This window comes from Orycteropus afer, unplaced genomic scaffold, assembly GCF_000298275.1.
Source record: "Orycteropus afer afer isolate SDZICR_OR568_19922 unplaced genomic scaffold, OryAfe1.0 scaffold00023, whole genome shotgun sequence".
Lineage (NCBI taxonomy): Eukaryota > Metazoa > Chordata > Mammalia > Tubulidentata > Orycteropodidae > Orycteropus > Orycteropus afer.
The window spans coordinates 5,005,688-5,027,279 of record NW_006921610.1 but is presented as its reverse complement, the minus strand read 5'-3'; the positions used below and the strand labels follow the sequence as shown (position 1 = coordinate 5,027,279).

The window sequence follows — 21,592 nt, the reverse complement described above, 5'->3', positions numbered from 1 at the left end:
TAGTTTCTGTTTTTCCTACTACCAAATGACTACTTATATGAGATATGAAATAATGTACACACTATTTGATTTAGACCAAGAACTCTGGTGGTGCAGTGGGTAGGACATTTGGCTGCTAACCAGAGGTCAGCAGTTCAAAGCTACCATCTTGCTCTGTGGGAGGAAGATGAGGCAATCTACTTCTGTAAAGATTTACAGCCTTGGAAACCCAGTGGGGGATGCTATGAGTCAGAATTGACTCAATGGCAGTGGGTTTATTTGATTTAATAGAAACTGACCTCACTCTGTAGTTCATAAGCTTTTTTAGCATGAATAACATCATTCTGGTCCGGTAGACACGTCCATTGATGCAGGGTGTTTCTGTAATCCACATCACTAACCAAGGCCTGACATTTCTTGGCTAACACTACTCCCAACATATCCACTGGGCTGGTGTACTTGGTCTTCCACTTCTCAAAGTCCTTCTTGTATTCTCTTTCACTCTGCATTTTGGCTACATTCATGGACAACACAAGCTTTGGGTCATCTTGCAAACTTCGGAATCCAACATGGTGGCCAAGTTGCTTGCGGTAGCCTTGTTTGTATTTATGCTGAAATCAAAGGAAGACAGTTCTTTTACTAACATAAAGAAAGGTTAAGTTAAGTTCAATTTGCTTTGTTTGTATATGTTTGTTTTCCAAAAATGAAATGAAAGAAGGGATGTCTGTGCTAACTTAGTAAGAAATACAAAGTTTTGTTTAAGTGATGGCTTGTAAAGAAACCTAACAGAGTTGGGTATTAAAAGGAGTTGTGATAATAAATTAATTCCAACTAAAGGCAGAAGAATATGCTGGGGTATTTATGCTGGACATTGTGTATCCTGACTTTAGGTAGCTTTTGAGAAACTCATTTAATACCCTTATAAGAAAGATGAATAAGTATGGATCGAATGGAAGAAAAATTAGGAAGATTTAAGACTTGCCAAATAAGTTTAATAATGTAGATTAATTTATTAAGTAGCAGGGTTTTTAGTGGTTTGCTATATAGTTATGCCATATAGCCTTGTACTAGTCAGGATTCATATCTTGCATGTACAGGGTAGCTGAAAAGAGTTAACATGTTAGATCAGAAAGAGGATTTCACAAGATGTCAACATAGTGCTATAAAGGGTCAAATTAAACTAAATGAAAGTAAGAGAATAAAAGTAAAATATTGCATTTGGATTCAACTGGGATAAAGTCGCATTAGTATAGATAACAATAACAATGGTGATAATAATAAAGATAGTATTAACATTTACTTTATGCTAGGCTCTGAACACATATTACACTTTCTTATGACACCTGGCTTATAAAACTAAGAACAAAAGAGAGTAAGTAAGCAATTTAAAATATTTCAAGTGATATCAAGTAGAAGAGGAAATAAGCCACTTTGTGGTATTCTAGAACTCAGACCTAAAGCTGATCAGTAAAACATTTAAGATTGAAAAAATATTATGAGATTGAGAGATGATTCAACAAAGAAATGACCTGCCCTGAGTTACTGAAATTCTGATCTACATTTGAAAGTCTCCACAGACTAGGTGGAGATAAAGAGAAGGTAGCACATTAGGTGGGAGACTAGGTTAAATACTATAAATTCTGTGATTCTAACTTATTAAACTAAGAGCATGTAAAAATAGATGTAATTTTCTGAAGTTTCATAGATACAAAAACCGTTTGACACAGAGAGGAGATAAAGTGTATTGTCTATACAGTAGTGTAAAAGTTCTCATAGTTCATTTCATTGTAGAATAAGATTTTAAAAGGTTCCAACTAATGGGTTCATGTGAAAAGAAATTAGGCACTATCAATTGTTGGATCATTAGAAAATTATTGATGCTATTTCTTCAATTTCAAATCTACCTTTAACTTATAGGAAGCATATAAGCTTAAATGAAAATGAGTTTACTTTCTGGGAAACATTCAAGCACCATTACTGCTTCAGCTCATCATCACATTGATTCATTTTAATGAGGGATTGACCTATAAACCAGAGAGTGGGTAAGAACACATTATCTAATTAATTTTCCAACACTTCTGGAATATCACAAATTAATTGGATTAAAGGAACTCTTTCCTTATATTCTTAGAATTTATTATCACATTCTGTCTTTAGATACTCTGTACTTCAATCTGCATATTGAACCAAACCCTGGTTGTCTTGTTTTAAAGATTTTTGATTGAGTTGCACTACCCTATGCAATTCTGACAATTCATATATCAAAATCCTCTTTTTCATGGTTAACTTTTGGGATTCTCAAAATGATATGTGTATCTATATGCACAATATTAAAGTTAATATTTATAAACATTTTATATAAAAAAGGGGTTATATCTAGTTTGTTCACCAAAATCATAACTCTTTAAAAACAAAACTAGAAGCTGTCTTTTGAGAATATCTTTGTTTTATGAACTTTGCACCAGATAGCCAGCAGAAAATAGAATTAAGCTCTCTGGACTTTAAACCTCAATTCCTGAATGTTCCTTTATTTTCTATGCAAGGATAAGCCAAATAAGAAGAATTAACACCTAATTTTTAAATATGTGCATATAGAATCCATCAACATCAAGTTGATGAACTTATCTGGTACTTTGAATTTGTCCAATATTTTGTTGTTGTTGTTAGCTGCCAAGACAAATTATAAAACAGGAAATATTTTTAGGCCAAGTACGGAAAACCCAAAATCTCTGGTTCCTTTGTAATGTCTAGAAACATAGTATCTTAGTGTTATGGATCTTAGAGGTCCAACTTCTATTCAGGAATTCTACTTAGATATATGATTAGAGAGAAAAAAGAGTGAATTCTGGGTGGACAAAGAGGGTAAGAAAGGAAAAAGGAAGCAACATTATATTTCAAAAAGTAAAGCTGATCTTTAAAAATAATCACCAACCTTAAGTTACCTGACTCTAATAAAATTCATCTATATAGAAATCAAAAGGAGCCCTGGTGGCACAGTAATTAAGTGCTCAGCTGCTAACTGAAATGCCAGCAGTTGGAACCCACCAGCTGCTCTGTAAGGAAAGGTGCAGTAGTGTGCTTCTATAAAACCTTGGAAACCTTTTAGGAGCAGATCTATTCTGTCCTACAGAATGCTATGAATCAGAATCAACTCAATAGCAAGTGGTATAATAGTCAAACCAGTGCTTACATCGCTAGCGATATCTCTTGAAGCTTTGGCCAGCTGTACAGAAATTGCATCAACTGGGAGGTCATAGCCTTTCTTCAAAGCTTCTTCCCATCCAAGTTTATAGAGTTTCTGAAAATAAACGAAATTATTATTATTATTCTTTCTATGTTAAACACATTATTAAACAAACATCTACCTAGAAAGGAGACATTCCATTCTGACATCTTTCACTGTATCTTTAAAGATACATATAAAAACAAAACAAGCTCTTTAGTTGAGTAGAAAAAGCATTGACTTAGCGTCACATGACTTGGCTTCAATTTTTTTTTTTTTTTGCTCTTAGATTGCCAGGCTGTATATTTGAATATGGTCTTTACTGTTCAGAAACAATATGGTTATATCATGTAATTTTTCCTGCTGTTAAGTACAGTCTGAGCTCATTATTTTAATTATTTATCTATTTGTAGCTTGGGTAAAAGTTTACAGAGTAAATTAGTTTTCCATTCAATCATTTATACTCATTTTTTTCATGACATTAGTTGCAGTCCCCTCAATGAAACAGCACTGTTTCTACTTCCTCCCTAGTTCCCAGTTTCCATTTGTCCTTCTTTCCTGCCCCTTCCTATTTTCTGATCTTTGTTTTTGGGCAAATGCTGCCCTTTGGTCTTGTATGGTTGAATGTACTGAAAAGCACATTCCTCCCTGGTGTTATTATTCACTTTATAGTCCTATCTATTGTTTGGCTGAAAGTTGATCCCTGAGGGTGGGTTCAGTTCCAGGCTGGAAGGTTGCCTAAGGGCCATGATCTCAGGGGTTCCCGTAGTCTCTGACAAATTTGTAAGTCTGGCCATTTTTATACTTCTGAATTTTATTCTACTTTCTTTTTTTTTTTTTTCCTTTATTTCTCTGTCTCTATCCAGGACTTTCTATTGTGATCCTGATCAGAGTTGTAGGTAATGGTAGCCAGGTACCATCTAATTCTTTTGGTGTCTGGGTAGTGGAGGCTATAGTTCCTGTGGTCGATCAGTCCTTTGGACTAATTGTTTCCTTGAGTCTTTGATTTTCTTCCCTTCTCTCTGCTCCAAATGAGGAGCAATCAATAGCTACATCTTAGATGGTCACTTGCAAGCTTTTAAGACCCCAGTCGCTACTCACTGAAGTAGGATGTAGAACATTGTCTCTTTTGTTATGTTATGCCAATTGACCTAGATGTCCCCTGAGACAATGGTTCTAAGCCCCTGAGCCCAGTGAACTATTCCCTCAAAGTGTTTGGCTATGGCTAAAAAATTTTCAGAACTTTGCCCCCGGTATGCTCTCTGATATCCTTGGATATATTGACAGCACATACAAATAGATAAGTAGAAATAGCCTCTACCAAACCTATATATATATATATACTCATAGGTGTACTTCCATTCATCTTCCCACATCTGTTCAGCTCACATATCTACCTATGTATCTACTTATAGATGTTGTTTGTTACTCTTATTGTAGGATTGAGTGTTTACTATTTTGAACATAGATATTAAGATGACTGATTAAAAAAATTAGGTCACAAAATTTTAATTATAAAAGTGATAAAAGTAATGGATGATAAAATGCCTTTTATGAGTTTCAACGAATGAGTTATCTGACTGTGTCAAATCCATTGAATATCTGTACAGTTTGAAAACTGTCTAATCTTTATCAGTACTAACTATGTGCCAGGCATTGTGCTGAGAGCCTTACTTGGAATTTCTTATTTGGTCTTTACCACAAATGCAAGGCCACAGGAATTTTATGGTCCCAGTTTTATAGATGAGGAAACTGAAGTTTAGACAGGTAGGTGATTTGCCCAGTATCATATAACTCAAATAACAAAGCTGATACTCATACTAGATCTAACAGATGCATTTTTCCTTTCAGCAGTTATTTACTGATCACCTAGTTAGATCAAGTACAGTGAATAGTGTGATAAAGAGACAAGCACAGGGCTTGCCTCCATAAAGTATGTATACAGTCACAGGTTATGCCCTTACTCTCACCTGCTATATTTTGTAATATCCCTAGGATAACCAGTTTGAGTCATTCTTTGTTTCAGCATTTACATCTGTTATTTACTATTACATCATTTAATAAATTAAATAAGTTTCAAGTCAAAACTTGAAGCAATTTTTATGTAGCTTACCTGACTGTATAGTGTTTGATTCTGCTTGGCCTGCAAAATATCTGGTGTATCTGGCATAACATGAATTTTGGTCTTATCTTTATTCCAATCAATGGTGTATAAATGCTAGGAAGTAAGGTGGGAAAAAGACATTTGAAATTGAATAACTGTTCAGGACCAACAGGGAAGAAAAGTATATACATGTATATTTATAGCTAGATATCCATAGTACTGCCTCGGAAACCCAAGGAGTGGTCACTGAGTTGGATCCAACTCAATAGCAGTGCGTTGCGTTGTGTTGCATATACTTATAGAGAGCAGTTAAATGCAATCAATATGACATATAAGAAATTAAATTAGTAACCAAAATTAAACTAGTAACCATAACCAAGCATATGATTCAGAAATGATACCAAAAAGAAACTCAGATTTTAAAAAAATTGTCTTTTAAACCTATTCCATCTTTTAGAATGGATTGAAAATACTAAGGTAGTATAATAAAAATACAAATATTTTTTAACTCAATTAGAAGGGAAGGATAAGAAAAATATTAGAAGCGGGAAAGATAAGAAAATAGTATGTGTGGGGGGTGCTTTGGAACTGTTCTCCACTGCCAGAAATGGTAGACCCAGATTAAAATTCCCAAACAATGACAAGAGTTTGCTATCCCCTCTTCACTTGGGAGCTGTGTGAAAGGACAACTGTTCTGTCTACCTTGTTCATGGTGTGTGCATTCTGCTTGGCAAGCACCATGTCCATGGAGTCGATTAGCTTCTTAAATTGGAAGTTGCTGGGGTGCTGGCGGTATTTCTGGTCACTTGCATATTCAGTTGCCTTTTTGGCCTTCTCCACTTCTAGAGAACCAGCCGGACTCCAGCCAAGCCCTTTGTACCATTCATTATAGTCTTGCTTATATTCGTTCTACAGAGAAAAGAGGTAAATTCTATGTCACCTTATCAATTTAGACATAAAAATATTTCCCAGCTGGAGTAAAAGACTATGAACTCCCTTCCCATGTTAGGAATCCAAAAAGAAGAAAGACTTACATCACTCTGTAAGCGGTTCATATTCCTGGTCAGCTCAATGTTCATTGCATCTGGAAGGAGGATGTACTTGTGAATCAAGTGTTTGTAGTTAGTGTTGCTGATGTTGGCTTGGGCATCCTTGGCAGCCGTGACACTGAGCATGTCAGCAGGAGTCTGGTAATTGGTCTTTGTCTTCTCATAGTTTTTCTTGTACTCCCGATCAGATTGCATCTTAGCCACTTGCATGGAATGGACTAATTTTGGATCATCCTCAAGACTGCGGAAACCAACCATTTTCCCCCTCTGTTTTTCATAATTGTACTTGTATTTATGCTGGGAAGAAAATTTGAATATATATTCAGAGCATTTTCCTTAAGTAGAAGTCAGGCTGGTGTCAATATTTTGCATTTCATAACAAGTGATATTTGTATAGAGTTTTATAGTTCACAAAACATGTTTTTCACATTTATCTGTGTAACTTGACACTCACAACTACTTTGCAAGATGGACAGCAAAGTTATTACTATCTTTCCCATTTTTATAAATGAATAAGCTGAGATCCAGAGAGGTGACTGGCTTGCTAAAATCACTATGGATTAGACTCCAGATCTGATTATACCACACTGCTTACACACATACTCCAGTAGTGTTGAGGAGACCATCGGTATGTAATAAGAATATAACACATGACAGAAAAAAGCAGAATGTTCTAATTAGTTTAATGCTGCCCTGAGAAATCATGCAACCAGTCATTTGCTAGTGAGAATAGCCTCAATTAGGAGGTATAGTGCAATTTTAGAGGATGTTATTTGTGGGGCTCTTTTTCTTTCCTTTTTTTTTTTTTTTTCTTTTAAGACTGTCTGTACTGGCATAATGGATAAGAAACTTTCCTCTATAGAGGGATGATCTGATACATGAAGAATCTTTTATTATCTTCTTGTGGGTTTGATTGTGAGAGTTAAAAGGTAGAAGCTAGGAAAAAAAAATAACAAAAAACCTCACTGCTATCAAGTCAATTCCGACTCATAGCAACCCCCATTGGGTTTCCAAGGTGGTAAATCTTTACGGAAGTAGATTGCCCAGTCTTCCTTCCATTGAGTGGCTGGTGGGTTTGAACCACCAACCTTCTGGTTAGCAGTCAAAGGCCTTAGGTACTATGCTACCAAAGCTCCTTAGAAGCTAGGAGAGCCATATTATTACAGTATAATAGAGGGAGAAGAATTTGGAGTTGTCAGGACAATGTAGGAGTGGGATAGGACAAGATAGGTGGAGAAGAAGAAAAACAGATGAAAGGGGTAAGAGAAGTAGAAGGGAATAGCCAAGGGGAGTGTGTTCTAAAATGTGTTCTTCCCATGATCTCTAAGTTACTGTAGGTGGATTTCTTGTGCAAAAAAGCCAATGAAAGAATTGAGTTTCATATGGGTGATACTTTATGGCGGTGGTGTGCTGGTACATTAGCTGCCCCCACCCCCCAATCTGCAATGCTTGTCAATTTCTGAGTGCATCTACTCCTAGTAGCTGACGTCAAGCTACTAATGGTTTAACAATTGATTTGCAAAACTTCCAATTATTTAACAATCAGATCTCAATAGCTCAAGTGAGTAGGCTCCAGCCAGTCACTACAGGAGGCATCTTGTTAAAAAGATAGATTCTATGAGGCAGGAGGCAAGAACAAGAGCCCTTCACGAAGAAGACTTTGCAAAGGGCTTTGGAATTTTACAGGTCATAACCTTGGTGATAGAGTTCAAAGTATTTTTTTCCTAGACCTGATGAGTCAGAGAGCTGACATGTATGAGGGTCATAATGTGGTTAGTTTTCTGTTTTGTCAGAAATGCAAATTAGAAACAAAGCTGAGAGAATGCATGGGTAGTCTGAGGCTCTTAATAGAAAGCATGCTTTCTTCATATTCTATCCAACCATTGTTTCCAGAATCCAACCCTTATTATTTTGGTTAAATAGAAACCCCCAGCCAGATGACTGCTTTCCTGCAAACTTACATCACTTGCAATATCTCTTGAAGCCTTTGCAGCTCTGATAGGGATTGCATCAGCTCTGAGATCGTAGCCTTTCTTTCTAGACTCTTCCAAAGAAAGTTTGTAGAGTTTCTGTAAAGAGAGGAAAAGAGAATAATTTCTTCTAAACAGGAAAGCCTGAAATGATTTTACAACAGTAAACTCTCACTGTGGCATCCTTTTTGTATTTGAGCAGAACGCTTCATTGGTGGCTCAATGGAAAAATGTTCTTATTAGTAACATAACAGTGTTTGAAAAAAAAATCTATTATAAATTCAAACATATTTCAAGAAACCACGAGGAAAAAAAAACGAATATATGGGTCTCTATTATGTTGTAAATGTATTTTTTAAATGTGAGAATCCAGTAGGTCTGTGGGACTCATTTTCTCTTGAGACTCTCTAAACTGACACAATGGGTACAAAAAAAAAAAAATTCTATTTATCACCTAAACTTCTTCTGTAGAAGGGAGAGACTGATACATGGAATATTTTTAATTTATGAAAAGAGTTAAGGGAAGACTAAGAAATAGCCATTGTTTTAGATCCATGGAAAACTGCACTGTTTCACAAATGACACATTTGTTTATTCAATTACGTGTGTTTTACAGCTCAGAAAAAGTCAGCAGTCTCAAATCCCTGTAAAATTCAAACAAAGAAAAGAAAAATAGGTAAGATTAGAGGATTTCTTAGCAACTGTAGCTACGATGAGAAAGAAAAAAAAAACACCAATGTATTTTCTAATCAGTGCAACACATTCCTTGTCGTGGGGCTTGCCAAAAATTCTTTAAGACCTTCATCTTTCCTTTCCATTAAAATTTCCCCACTACTCCTCTCTAGGATCATAACTTTGTGGACAGGTCTCTAAGGAGAAGGTCTCACTTCCTTTTTCTCTTCTCTTGGCCCCCAGGCCTTTCTCTTCTTGCCAAGTCTCTTGATTTGATATAGAATACTTGCCCCTAAAACAAAATCCAACCACCTTTCAAGTTCCTGACGACTAGGCCTAACCCTCATTGGCAAATTTTCACTTGTGGGTTTCCATTATTACTTTTAAAACATTCACTCTCATAATTAAGAGGGAGGTAACACACACACACACATATATTTTTACTGGTTCAAAGGGGATGGAAATAAAAATGATAACGGGGGAATTATACTTACATCACTCATATTAATAGCATTTGCCTTTGCCAAAACAATCTGGGGGATATCAGGCATGATGTGAATTTTGGTCTTGTCAGCCTCCCATGCTTGCTTGTATAGGTGCTAGAAAGTAAAAAATAAATAAATAAAAACGTGGAAGTTAGTATTTAAAATCTTGAAAGTTTACTTAAACAAAAGAGAAAACAAACCCACTGCCACTGAGTCAATTCCGACTCATAGCGCCCCCCACCGGGTTTCCAGGTCTGCAAATCTTTACCGAAGTAGATGGCCTCATCTTCCTCCCTTGGAGCAGCTCGTGGGTTTGAACTGCCGACCTCTGGTTAGCAACCAGATGCCTTACCCAGCACACCACGAGAGCTCCTTGAAAGTTCACTTGTTATATATAAATCTTTATACATATATCATTATTTTATGTATCTTTTTTACGTACAGGTATGCGTTCCTTAGTCTCCATCGTAAGTTTTGTGAAATAGGACATTATGCAATTTGGACACTGTACAAACACCATATAGAAAGGCAGTCCCACAAAATCCTTAGTTAAATCCTCATTTATTATATTAAAGGGAGCTTTGGTAGCATAGTACCTAAAGCACTTGACTGCTAACCAGAAGGCTGGCGGTTCAAACCCACCAGCCACTCCTCAGAAGGAAGGTTGGGCAATCCACTTCCGTAGCGATACTACCTCGGAAACCCAAGAAGGTGTCGCTATGAGTCAGATCCAACTCGATGGCAAATAACAACAACAACAACATATTAAAACCTTATGGGAGTTCAATGGCCAAAGCCAGAGAGGTGTATCCACTGGGTACGTGTCTATCAGATGTCTCTGATGTGTTGCCGGGTTGTGCAAGCAGCTAAATCCGGACTTTGTGTATTAGGGTTTGGTAGGGGCAAGGAGGGCAGTAGGGGAGATGAGGCTGAAGGCAGGGAGCCAGTTGCAGGTGCCAGTAGCGTAACTGGCGGTGGCGGCCCTGGCTGCTGATGCCCTGTTGGTGATCATGTGAAGCCACTGAGACCATAGCTGCAGCTGCCTGGGACCAGGATCCCGCGAGAGCACCCTAGGCACAGTCAACGTCGCCACGCACCGGTGGAGGGAGAGGCGGAGCCGCAGCTGCCCTGCGCCAAAAGTGAAAGGCTGCACGGCGGCAGACCGAAGGTAGGTGGGTGAATGAAGCCTGGAGGAGATTTGTGGGGACTGAGATGTGCTCTGAAGCCCCACTGCTCATCCACTCTGGGGTTTTGAAGTCTTTAAAAATATTAGGGGAAAATAATAGACAAAAAGAGAGCTTCCCCCAACACACACACCACCTTTTTTAAAAACCTTATAGGACCTCTGACGTACACTAGGTCAGACGTTGCAGGAGTGATAGAGCTTCTTGTTGTTGTTGTTGTTGTGTGCCGTCGAGTGGGCCCCGACTCATAGCATAGCGACCCCTCCTCGACTCATAGCGACCCCTCCTTGGGTTGCCGAGGCAGTATCACTACAGAAGTAGATTGCCCAACCTTCCTTCCAAGGAGTGGCTGGTGGGTTTGAACCGCCAGCCTTCTGGTGAGCAGTCAAGTGCCTTAGGCACTATGTTACCAGAGCTCCTTTTATGAGCTAGGTGTTTTTTATTGTTGTTGTTGTTATTGTTGTTATAAATGGAAAATGTGCTCATTCAAACAATTAAGTGTAGATGATGTAAGATGAAAAGCAAAAATGCCCTCATCCCCCATCTTAGGGTCTGGAGATAGCACCTCCATCCCTGGCATATTAAAACCCACAAAGAGTCCTTCTTTACAGTAACTGAAGTCATTATAATACATAACATTCTACATGTTGCTGTTTTACTTAGCAATATAAATTTCACATCCTTGAACCTTCTTAAAATTCTACTTCATTCATTTAGACAGCTGTGTAGTATTCTATTAGATATAACCCAATCAATTTAAGGAGCCCTCTATTGATGGACATTTGTTTTTTCCTCCTTTTTTTTGTACTACAACCAATGATGGCATGAGCTTTGTGGTGGACACGGAGATAGAAAGACTTGCTGTCTCAACTATTGGCAGACAGCCTTTGGTTGTCATCTCCTTGGTGGTTTCCTGCCTTGCTCAAGGGTACACCCTTCCCAGGGTGGTCACATCTAAATGATGATCAAGCGGGGGGCGGTTATAAATGTCTGGCCATTTAAGGCTAACATCGGAACACTTGGAAAGCGTCCATACACTCAAGAACTCTCCATGGGTTTGGGCCTGCATCACAGTTTGATTTATCCCTCTGCCCAATCCTTCTTCAGCAGGTACCCTGTATCCTAAATTTCATCTCAGCCATCTCCTTTCAGAGACCCTAAACTGCAACAAATATTATTATGTATATGTATGTATGTATGTCTTTGCACGCACATATATAAGGAGTTCTTTAGTTCAGATGCTAACCAAAAGTCTGGTGAAAAAAGATGGAAGAAAGATGAGACAGTCTTCTGTAAAGATTTACAGCCTTAGAAACTCAATGGGACCATTCTACTCTGTCGTATAAGGTTGCTATGAGTTAAAATCAACTCAATAGCAGTCGGTATAGATTAATGGTTACCTGAATTTCTAACTTTAACTTGTATACATACTGCCTTGGAAACCCAGGAGGGGTCGCTATGAGTTGAATCGACTTGAGGACAGTGAGTTTGTTTTTTTTTTAAAATACCAAACCAAACCAATCCCATTGCCATACCTATATATAATAATGTTGTTGTTGTTGTTATGTGCCGTCGAGTCGGACCCGACTCATAGCGACCCCTATGATACAGGTTTCCAAGGCAGTATCCTAGGAGGGGTCGCTATGAGTCGGGGCCGACTCGACGGCAAACAACAACAACAACAACAAATCACTACGGAAGTAGATTGCCCCATCTTCCTTCCGAAGAGTAGCCGCCAGCCTTCTGGTTAACAGTCAAGTGCCTTAGCCACTATGCTACCAGAGCTCCCATATATAATAATACATATATATGTATACACATATACATATATGTAATAATATTTGTTTCAGTTTAGGGCCTCTGAAAGGAGATGGCTGAGATGAAATTCAGGGAACAGGGTACATTTAGACATCAGCACTTGTGGAAGGAGGACTGGGCAGAAGAAGAAATCAAACTGTGATGCAGGCCCAACTCCATCAACAAAATGTTAATAAAAACTTTGCATCGATATAAATGCCCTTGCCAGTATTGCATATAATACAACTTTGAAATCTTCAAAATCTGAAAAGTTAGAAATGCTCTTTGTTTTAGCCAGGTTGAATTTTCAACAAATAACTTTGTGAGCCCTCTTCCAGACCAAGAGCCAGCAAAATTTTTCTCTAAAGGGCCAAACAGTAAACATTTTATTTAGGCTTTGTGGGTCATATAATCTCTGTCATAACTATTCAACTCTGCTGTTGTAGCACAAAAGCATCCATGGACAATAGGTAAACAAATAGCCGTGGCTATGTTACAATAAAACTTTATTGACATAAATAGTAGTTTTCTGGTGCTTGATCTAGATGAGTACTAGCCAACAGAATTCTCTGGGATGATGGGAATAGTCTCTGCTATCCAATATACTAGCCTTCAGTTATTGAGCACTTGAGATACGGTTAATGAGAATAAGGAAAGAATTAAAATGATTGATATTACATAATTTTAATTAACTTAAATTTATACAGAACCTGTGGCTAGTGGTGATACTATTGAACATATCAATGTTCTATAGTTCTATGTTCAATGTTCATCTACTTCAAGAGCACTAGACTAGGAAGCAGAGTCCTGGTTCTAGTCCAGATACAGCTGTCCTGCTGTATGTCTTTAGAGGAATCACTTCACCTCTCTGAGCTGAAGTTCCCTCAGCTCAACAAGGAGGGGATTTGACTTTATCATCACCAAGTTATCTCTCAGTGTTACATGTTCTATTTCTAGATTCTTATTTTTGCATCATTATCCTGAAACTATAATAATTGAAAAGAAAGAATCAGAAATATTTAATATTTAAAAATAAATACACTCCTGTAATGGTGTAGCTTCTCAGTTTGGCATGGATTTGTACCTTGTCTTTTAGGCAAGTCTCTTTCAAGGAAGTTAGTCATCTCAATAAATCTGTGTGCTCTCTTTGTTAGAAGGCTCCTGGAAATTACTTAGAGGCTTAACATAATACAGCTTTGTCCTTCCAGTGCAACTAGAAACATCATTCTCTGCAACTATTTAATGTCAAAATGCAAATGATATTTTTTTCCTTTTTGTTAACCAAAACTCAATAAACTCACTGCCCTCAGGTCGGTCCTGACTCATAGCGACCCCTCCTGGGGTTTCTGAGACAGTGTCTCTAAGGAAGTAGATTGCTCAATCTTCCTTCTGAGGAGTGGCTGGTGGGTTTGAACCATCAGCCTTCTGGTTAGCAGTAAAAAGTACCTTAGGCACTACGCCACCAGAGGTCCCTTGTTAAAGCATTTCTAATTATGATCCATACAATATAAGCAGTGCTGCTGTTATAATTTTATTGTGTTTAAACTTAAAAACAGACAGGCAAGGGTGACGTTCTTATTGATCATGGTAATATCTCATGATGAATATCTCTGTGAAACTACAGTGAACTTTTCTAAAAGCTGTAATAATTAATGATTCAGGGAACTATTTGTCTATAATTGCTCTCATGATGCGATAGAAAAAGTCCTTGCTCCCAATGCACTATAGTCATGTATTCAGGGGAATTTTCCCCAATCTCACTAACGTAGCTAGGAATCAGGGGTGGGCTCCAGCACTCAGCTATCATCAGCCAAATATTCTGCTGAATCAGCTTCATGTACCACTACTCAACCTCACCTGACTCATTTTTAAAGGTATGTACTAAAACAAAAACAAAACTTTTTACTGCCAAGTCAATTCTGACTCATAGTGACCCTATAGGACAGAGTAGAACTGCTTCACAGAGTTTGCAAGGCTGTAAATCTTTACAGAAGCAGAGTGTTGCACCTTTCTCCCACAGAGTGGCTGATGGGTTTGATCCACTAACATTTCTATGAAATAGAAGGTCCCTGGATAGAGGAGGCAGTTGACACTAACTACTAACCTAAAGGTTGGTGGTTCAAAACTGCCCAGTGGAACCATAGAAGACAGCCCTGACAATTTGCTTACATAAAGATCACAACCAAGAAAACCCTATGAAGTAGTTCTGCTCTGCAATACACAGGGTCACCAAGAGTTAGAATCAACCTGAAAGCACAAATTTAGTCTTTTTTGGTTTTATGAGGCAGGTTAGGTCATTAAACATTTTTGAGGTCATTAATTAGGAATAATTCCTTTCTCTCTCTCTCTCTTTAACAACAAGGACCCTTTTCTCAAGGTAGAGTGACCCTCAATAATGATGTCTTATATTTTAGTATATGTGTTACTGAAGCGAAGCACTGAGTTAGCACAATCTTTAGATTAAATGAAAGATATGCCTAGATTCTCTCTGATACACATGGAACACTATGTTATTGAACGACTTACTTCATTCATAATTTTTGCGTTATTCTTGGCCAGAACCATATTCATTGAGTCCATCAATGTAGAATACTTCAAAGTGTCTGGGTGCTGGCGGTACTTTTTTTCACTGATAATCTCCATGGCTTTCCTGTTTTTCTCAGCCTCCAGGGAGCCCAGAGGAAGCCATCCAATGCCCTTCATGAAGTCGGCATAGTCAGCTTTGTACTGATTCTGTGGAGAAGGAAACAGACAATGATGAGAAGAAACCAAAGTTTCCAAGAACTTAGTGTGCAGCTAATATTCCATAGCTTCCACTTTCGTTTTCAACCAATAAAACTATTGTGTTGAATCTCCACCACTTTTAATCCTCAATTTTTGTCTTTTCTACATTTCCCTACCTGAGAAATTTAAAATGAGCAGAAATAGTATTGTGATTTCTATGTCCTCTTTGATGCATTCATAAAGAAAAGTGTTAGGCAACACCAAATAGGTTAATCTGCCATGTAACTATTTTGTCCTTGAGAAGGTCACTATACTGACCTAATATTCCCAAGTCCCTTATTAATAGATGACTTAGAAATTCATTACTCCTCTCTTTTGCTGTAAGTGTTTGATTACCCATCATTGTCACAACTCTCTTGGACATGCCAGAAACCTTACTGGGACTTTAGGCAAGTTTCATTCGCACCTGCCTCTCTACCCCCACCCGCACTCAGCTTGGGCACTTCCCTCTAAAACTATATCACATTTACTTTCACGTGGACACTTGAGTACCTGTCTGGCAATTAATAACTCAGCTTCACATTCCCAAAGAGAGATAGGCTTGGCATGGCCTGTCTTTGGTTCTTAGTTTAAAACTTACTTCCCTACTAGCCATCAAATGGTTTCTAGAGCTGAATTCTTGGCTTTCTACCCTTTCTGCCTTCCTTATATTTATTCTAAAAGCTGCCTCATCCAGTACTTTTCAATGTTTCACCAGTAAGGAAGACAGGCAATTATGAAGTTAGAAGTACCACGTAATAAAAACTGGTTGGGTTTGAAGGGCAGGAGCTATCAAGTCATTTGATTTCCTGCTCTCCCTCTTACTCTTCTATCAGGAGACTTTTATATTTCACGCCCTCCTTGGTATATGCATATCCTTCCACACATTCTTTCTGAAGCCAAACTTCATTTGCTACTCTTGAATTCGGACTTCAATGTTCACAGTAACAACAGTAGAAAATAAGGTTTAGTTTCTAGCATCAATAATGTCCTTTAGTTTAAAGAAAGATATTCAATCTAAAGTAACAAATAAAACACCTTGTCAGGAAATTACATACAAATTTCTCTCAGAAATTTAAATTTTTATGAGTCATAGTCATTCATGATTTGTTTAATATGCATAGAGCTCTTTAAATGCTGTGGCTTTCACATACATCACTTTGGATCTGCATCATGTTCTTGGCCAATTCAAAGCTCATAGCATCAGGAAGCATGTTATAGGTGTGGATCACATTCCTGTAGTTGGTGTTGGTGGCTACTTCCTGAGATTTCTTGGCAGCCACTACACTGAACATGTCCACTGGGGTATGGAAGGATGTCTTGGATTTCTCATAAGCCTTCTTGTATTCCCGATCTGACTGCATCTTGGCCACCTGCATGAAGTGCACTAGCTTGGGATCATCCTCCAGGCTCCGGAAGCCAATGTGTTTCCCTTTGGCTTGTTCATAGGCTTGTTTGTATTTGTACTGTGGACAGAAGAGAAAGCATGGCAGTTAAAACAGTGAAGGAAAGAAAACAAAGTATCATGTACTAGACATCCTGAGCTTTCTATAGGTGTAGAATTTGAAAGCTACTTTAAAACTTTAAAGGAAGGAGCTCATAAGGGGCAGGAAACAAAAGCTTTTTTCTTCAGATTTCTTCCCAGACTGGAGTCCAGGTAAAGAGAGTGATCTCACAGTTAATTCAAGAGACACTTGAGACATGTGGGTTTAGAATGATTTAGAAAGCATCTTTCCCAATTCAGGTGTCCAACAAGCAGAAAAGGCTGCAGGCATGATTTCTCAGGTGCTGTTAAATTCAGAAAAGAGTCTGGTCAAGTGTCTCCTGGGTAAACTATGTATACTGCATTCCTATGTTTGCTTAGAATTGCCTATAAATAGTTTGAATAATCTGAAAGCAACTTACTTTAATAAGACCCAGTCACTTTTTACATTAAATCATGAACAAAGGATTAAAGGGTGCATGATTGGGCTAAGGAGGTGTCTTGTGTGGTATACGGGATGGCTTTCCCACCAACACTGAACAGAGCTCACTCCAGCTCCGACACACCAGTTTGACTTATTTGCTCATATTCTTTCAGCCTAAAGGAGGTCCAGTAGAAACACTTACATCACTGGCGTTGTCTCTAGAGGCTCTTGCAGCCTTTATTGAGATAGCATCAGGCCTCAGGTCATATCCTTTCTTCTTTTCCTCTTCCCAGCCAGCTTTGTACAGTTTCTAAATGACAAAATAGAAAAACAATGTTGTTGTTGTTGTTGTTATGTGCCCTCGAGTCGGCCCCGACTCATAGCGACCCCTCCTTGGGTTTCCGAGGCAGTATCACTACAGAAGTAGGATTGCCCAACCTTCCTTCCGAGGAGTGGCTGGAGAAAAACAGTAGCACCTATTTATTTCAAAGTGGCATGTGCAAGACAGACATTCCATAACTATTAGTTGCTTTCAATCTCCTCCCCCATTTCGTTGTTGCTGCTAATCTACTTACATCACTCATGGTGATTTGGTTTACTCTGGAGAGTAAAATATCAGGAGTATCGGGCATAACATGAATGGTGGTCTTGTCTTTGTCCCATTTTTCAGTGTAGCGCCTCTGCAACAAGAAAATCAGGCATATGGTTTCACAGCAGGACAAGTCTGTAACAATGTAACTGAGGAGAACAGATTCCACATCCCCATGGTCAAAGAGGTTAAATCAGATATTAGAAATAGGCTGAAGTAGCAAGAAAATGGGCTGAGAAACTGTGTATACAACAACAACAAAGATCTTCCACTTGAGCAACAAATACCATTTTGTCCCAACCCCACAACTGTGTGGAATATTGCAAGTCTCTCGCATCTTCAACATGGTGGTGGAAGACAGCCTGAGCATCAGTGTTAGAAAAAAAGTCTTCAGACATGATGAAATGTATACAATCCCCCACCCCTCTGAGCACTATTTGTTGTTGTTGTTATGTGCCGTCGAGTCAGCCCTGACTCATAGCGACCCCTCCTTGGGTTTCCGAGGCAGTATCACTACGGAAGTAGGATTGCCCAACCTTCCTTCCGAGGAGTGGCTGGTGGGTTTGAACCGCCAGCCTTCTGGTTAGCAGTCAAGTGCCTTAGCCACTATGCTACCAGAGCTCCCTGAGCACTATTACCACCAGAAAAATAAGTGTGCACAAGAGAACTCTAGGGGCACTGCCGGGTGCAATAAACAGCATGAGTATCTGTGGTTGAGGCTAGCAGGTGAGTTCTCACCTTATCCATATTCAGTTTGTTACTTTTGTTGAGTACTTGTTCCATTGTGTCCATGGCGTAGGTGAACTTCAACTTCTCTGGGTGCTGGCGATACTTCTTTTCACTAAGTATCTCTCCTGCTTTCTTTGCCTTCTCGACCTCCAGCGACTGTATTGGGATCCATCCAATCCCTTTCATCCAGTTGGTGAAGTCGGATTTGTATAGATTCTTTACAACAAAAAAGAGAAATTTTCATCTGAGGAAGGGTCAGCCCTTCAGGTCCTTTTGCTAGATGATTTAGTTATTGTCATTTAAAAAAAAAAAAAAAAAGACAAATAACCTATTTTACCCCCAACTGTCATTTAGAAAAAATTAATTACAAAAAGAATTGCATGCATGGTGGTTTTGAAGAGGAAATCCTGACCCAACAGTTGCTTTAAGAAATAATTTTCTTGGGAAAAGAAATGAAAAGTTAAAGAAAGGAGACATATCTGCTCCAGCCTCTGATACGTACAGTACATCCCATCTTCCTTAAATGTAGGGAAGAAAATTTTACACTGGAAGAGATATATGTATCACCCATTTAAGCCTCTTGATTTTTCACAGACTCTATATGATATATTGGTCATATACTAGTCAAAGTTTTGTGTTTTTTTAAATAACATATAATAACAAAATAAAATTACTTGTAGTTCAAATGGGTAAAATCGTAAAACTTCAAATCTAGGAAGGGATCCTAAGGACAGTGAGTCCAACTGGCTTTAGAATGGAGCAAGTAGATTTTCCTAGTTTTTGTTCTGCCTTCCCACTGGCTGGAGATGGGTAACTAGCCCAATGCTGACACTTCTGTAGACTGTTACGTACATCGCTCTGAATCTGCATCGCATTCTTGGAGTGCTCCACATTCATGGCATCGGGCAGCAGTGTGTAGTTGTGGAAGGGCTGTCTGTAGTTGGTGTTGGTAGCGACTTCCTGAGATTTCTTTGCAGCTGTCACACTGAACATATCCAAGGGTGTGTGATAACTGGTCTTGCTGGCTTCATAGCCCTTTTTGTATTCACGATCTGACTGGATTTTAGCTACATGCATGTAGTGAACCAGTTTAGGGTCATCCTGAAGACTGAGAAATCCAATTTGTTTACCTTTGGCTTTCTCATAAGCCTCTTTATATTTGCACTATATGAGAAAGAAAGACAGAAGTTAGAAGGGGTACAGCATAGAAAATACTACACTATACATTAAACTATATTTCTTAATACTAAATTTAAAATTATATTCAACTATATTATTTATATTAAGTATAAATGATATTTATATTTAATAATATTAAACTATACTCATGTAAAAATTAAAGCAAATTCAATCTGAATTTAGGTAATATCTAATTGTTCAAGTTAAAAAATTTTTTTTTACAATTATTTAAAAATAAACAACTAGAAAAATGCTTCTAAAGGATGGTTTTGAATCTTGCTCTGGGGATAATTAAGAATTGAATGATTTGTAGCTTACATATAGATTATTTATAAGTAGATTCTTTGAATGTGCTCAAAAGTTCCTGAAAATTTTGTTTCTTAAGTATTTGATGTGTGTTTTTTTATTATCTGGTTTCTACTATTACCTTATAAAGTATTTGCCTAATCATGAGTAAATTTCAACAATGTCTTTGTACAAATTACTATGTTGGATTCCAAATGAATGAATTTTACTTTTCATAAGGAGAATATAACTAAATATTGTTGAATTAATAAATTAATTAAATTTCTATAACTTAATCCATAATTCTTCCTGGTTGTCATTAGATGTTTCTTTTTGTGGAAATTACAAAATTAAAATTTGTATTCTTTTAAAAAATTTGGGCACTGTTTCAATTGAGTGATATTTTAGTATACCAAGACTCTTTCTCTTGACAAAATCTAAATAAAAGGCAGTATTCAAGTTTTATAACAATGATATTAATGAAAATTCCAAATATTATAGTTTTTTAAAAGAATTTTATTCTTTATAGTGACTATATTCTTTAAAGATGTTTTAAGTATTTTATTAAAAATAGGCACTTAGGATATTAAGAAGTACTTTTATATTGTAATTCCCTTATTTGCTTCTTAATTTAGCTCATACAGGCTTATATACCATGTAAAGATTTTAAAAGTAGACAGAAAGCCTACTACTTTCAAATTAGACTTACATCACTAGCAATATTCCGTGAACTTTTTGCAGCAACTATTGGAATAGCATCTGGTCTCAAATCATAGCCCTTAGCAATGGTTTTCTTCCAGTCCGCTTTATAATGAGCCTTTAAAACAGGAAAGATTATTTCATCATTGATATAATTAAAAGAAGAATAAAACAGGATGTTAAAATCTTCCTCATAAAACATGTCACAATATACCTCTTTCTATTGGGAAAACTCATGGAATTAGGGCTATTACTTCATCTTCTATGTATCTACCAGATCTTTATAAAAACACCACCAAATGGAACTGTATACACAGCATGATCTCAGCCTCTTGAAAAACGTATGTATTTACACAGCAAAGAGACAAAGGTAATGTTTTGAATACAAGATAACAGAAGATTTTTTTTCTTTTATAATGTTCTATATTTTCCAGATTTTCTATAATACTCATGTACTTTTTTTGTACTGTTTGTAATGAAGCATTTGAAATTTAGAGAAAAACATGGAAATTAATGTAAACAATTCTGGCGTGATACCACTCAGCTTTTATAAATCCTAATGTTTTGCTTTTATGTATTACTTACAAAATTAAAAAAAAATAAACCAAATATATACAATAACTTCTAAAAAAGAGTTTATTTGGAGACCAAAGAGAGCCTGAAACTTTAGGAAGAATGAATGAACCATTTTTTAAGAAATTAACAATGTAATTCAAGTTTGATTGTTCTGTAATTAAAATTTACTGATGTAAAAAAAAAAAAAAAAAAAAATAGGGAAGGAGAATAATAAATGAAGGAACTAGAATATCCAAGAGAAAGGCAACTTATAGAGATGTGTTTCTGAAGATAATTGCACTAACTTCTTTTGGAAGTTTTAATAAAGGATTGAAACAAAAGTTTTAGAAAACAAAACTTATCCTTACTATGGACTGTGTGCTCGTACATTTTCCCATCATACCTATCCCATTTTGTTCCATT

At 37.3% G+C, this 21,592-nt stretch overlaps 1 protein-coding gene across 1 annotated transcript in view; it reads right to left on the bottom strand.

Annotated features, from left to right (window-relative positions):
• The window catches only part of NEB (nebulin), a 260,540-nt gene that overhangs the window by 171,902 nt on the left and 67,046 nt on the right, over positions 1-21,592 (bottom strand). Inside the window, 14 exon segments of the mRNA XM_042783652.1 lie at positions 279-590; positions 3,170-3,277; positions 5,316-5,420; positions 6,009-6,215; positions 6,341-6,652; positions 8,317-8,424; positions 9,492-9,596; positions 14,990-15,196; positions 16,381-16,692; positions 17,336-17,443; positions 17,709-17,813; positions 18,461-18,667; positions 19,304-19,615; positions 20,625-20,732. Of these exon segments, the coding sequence (XP_042639586.1) occupies positions 279-590; positions 3,170-3,277; positions 5,316-5,420; positions 6,009-6,215; positions 6,341-6,652; positions 8,317-8,424; positions 9,492-9,596; positions 14,990-15,196; positions 16,381-16,692; positions 17,336-17,443; positions 17,709-17,813; positions 18,461-18,667; positions 19,304-19,615; positions 20,625-20,732 (2,616 nt within the window).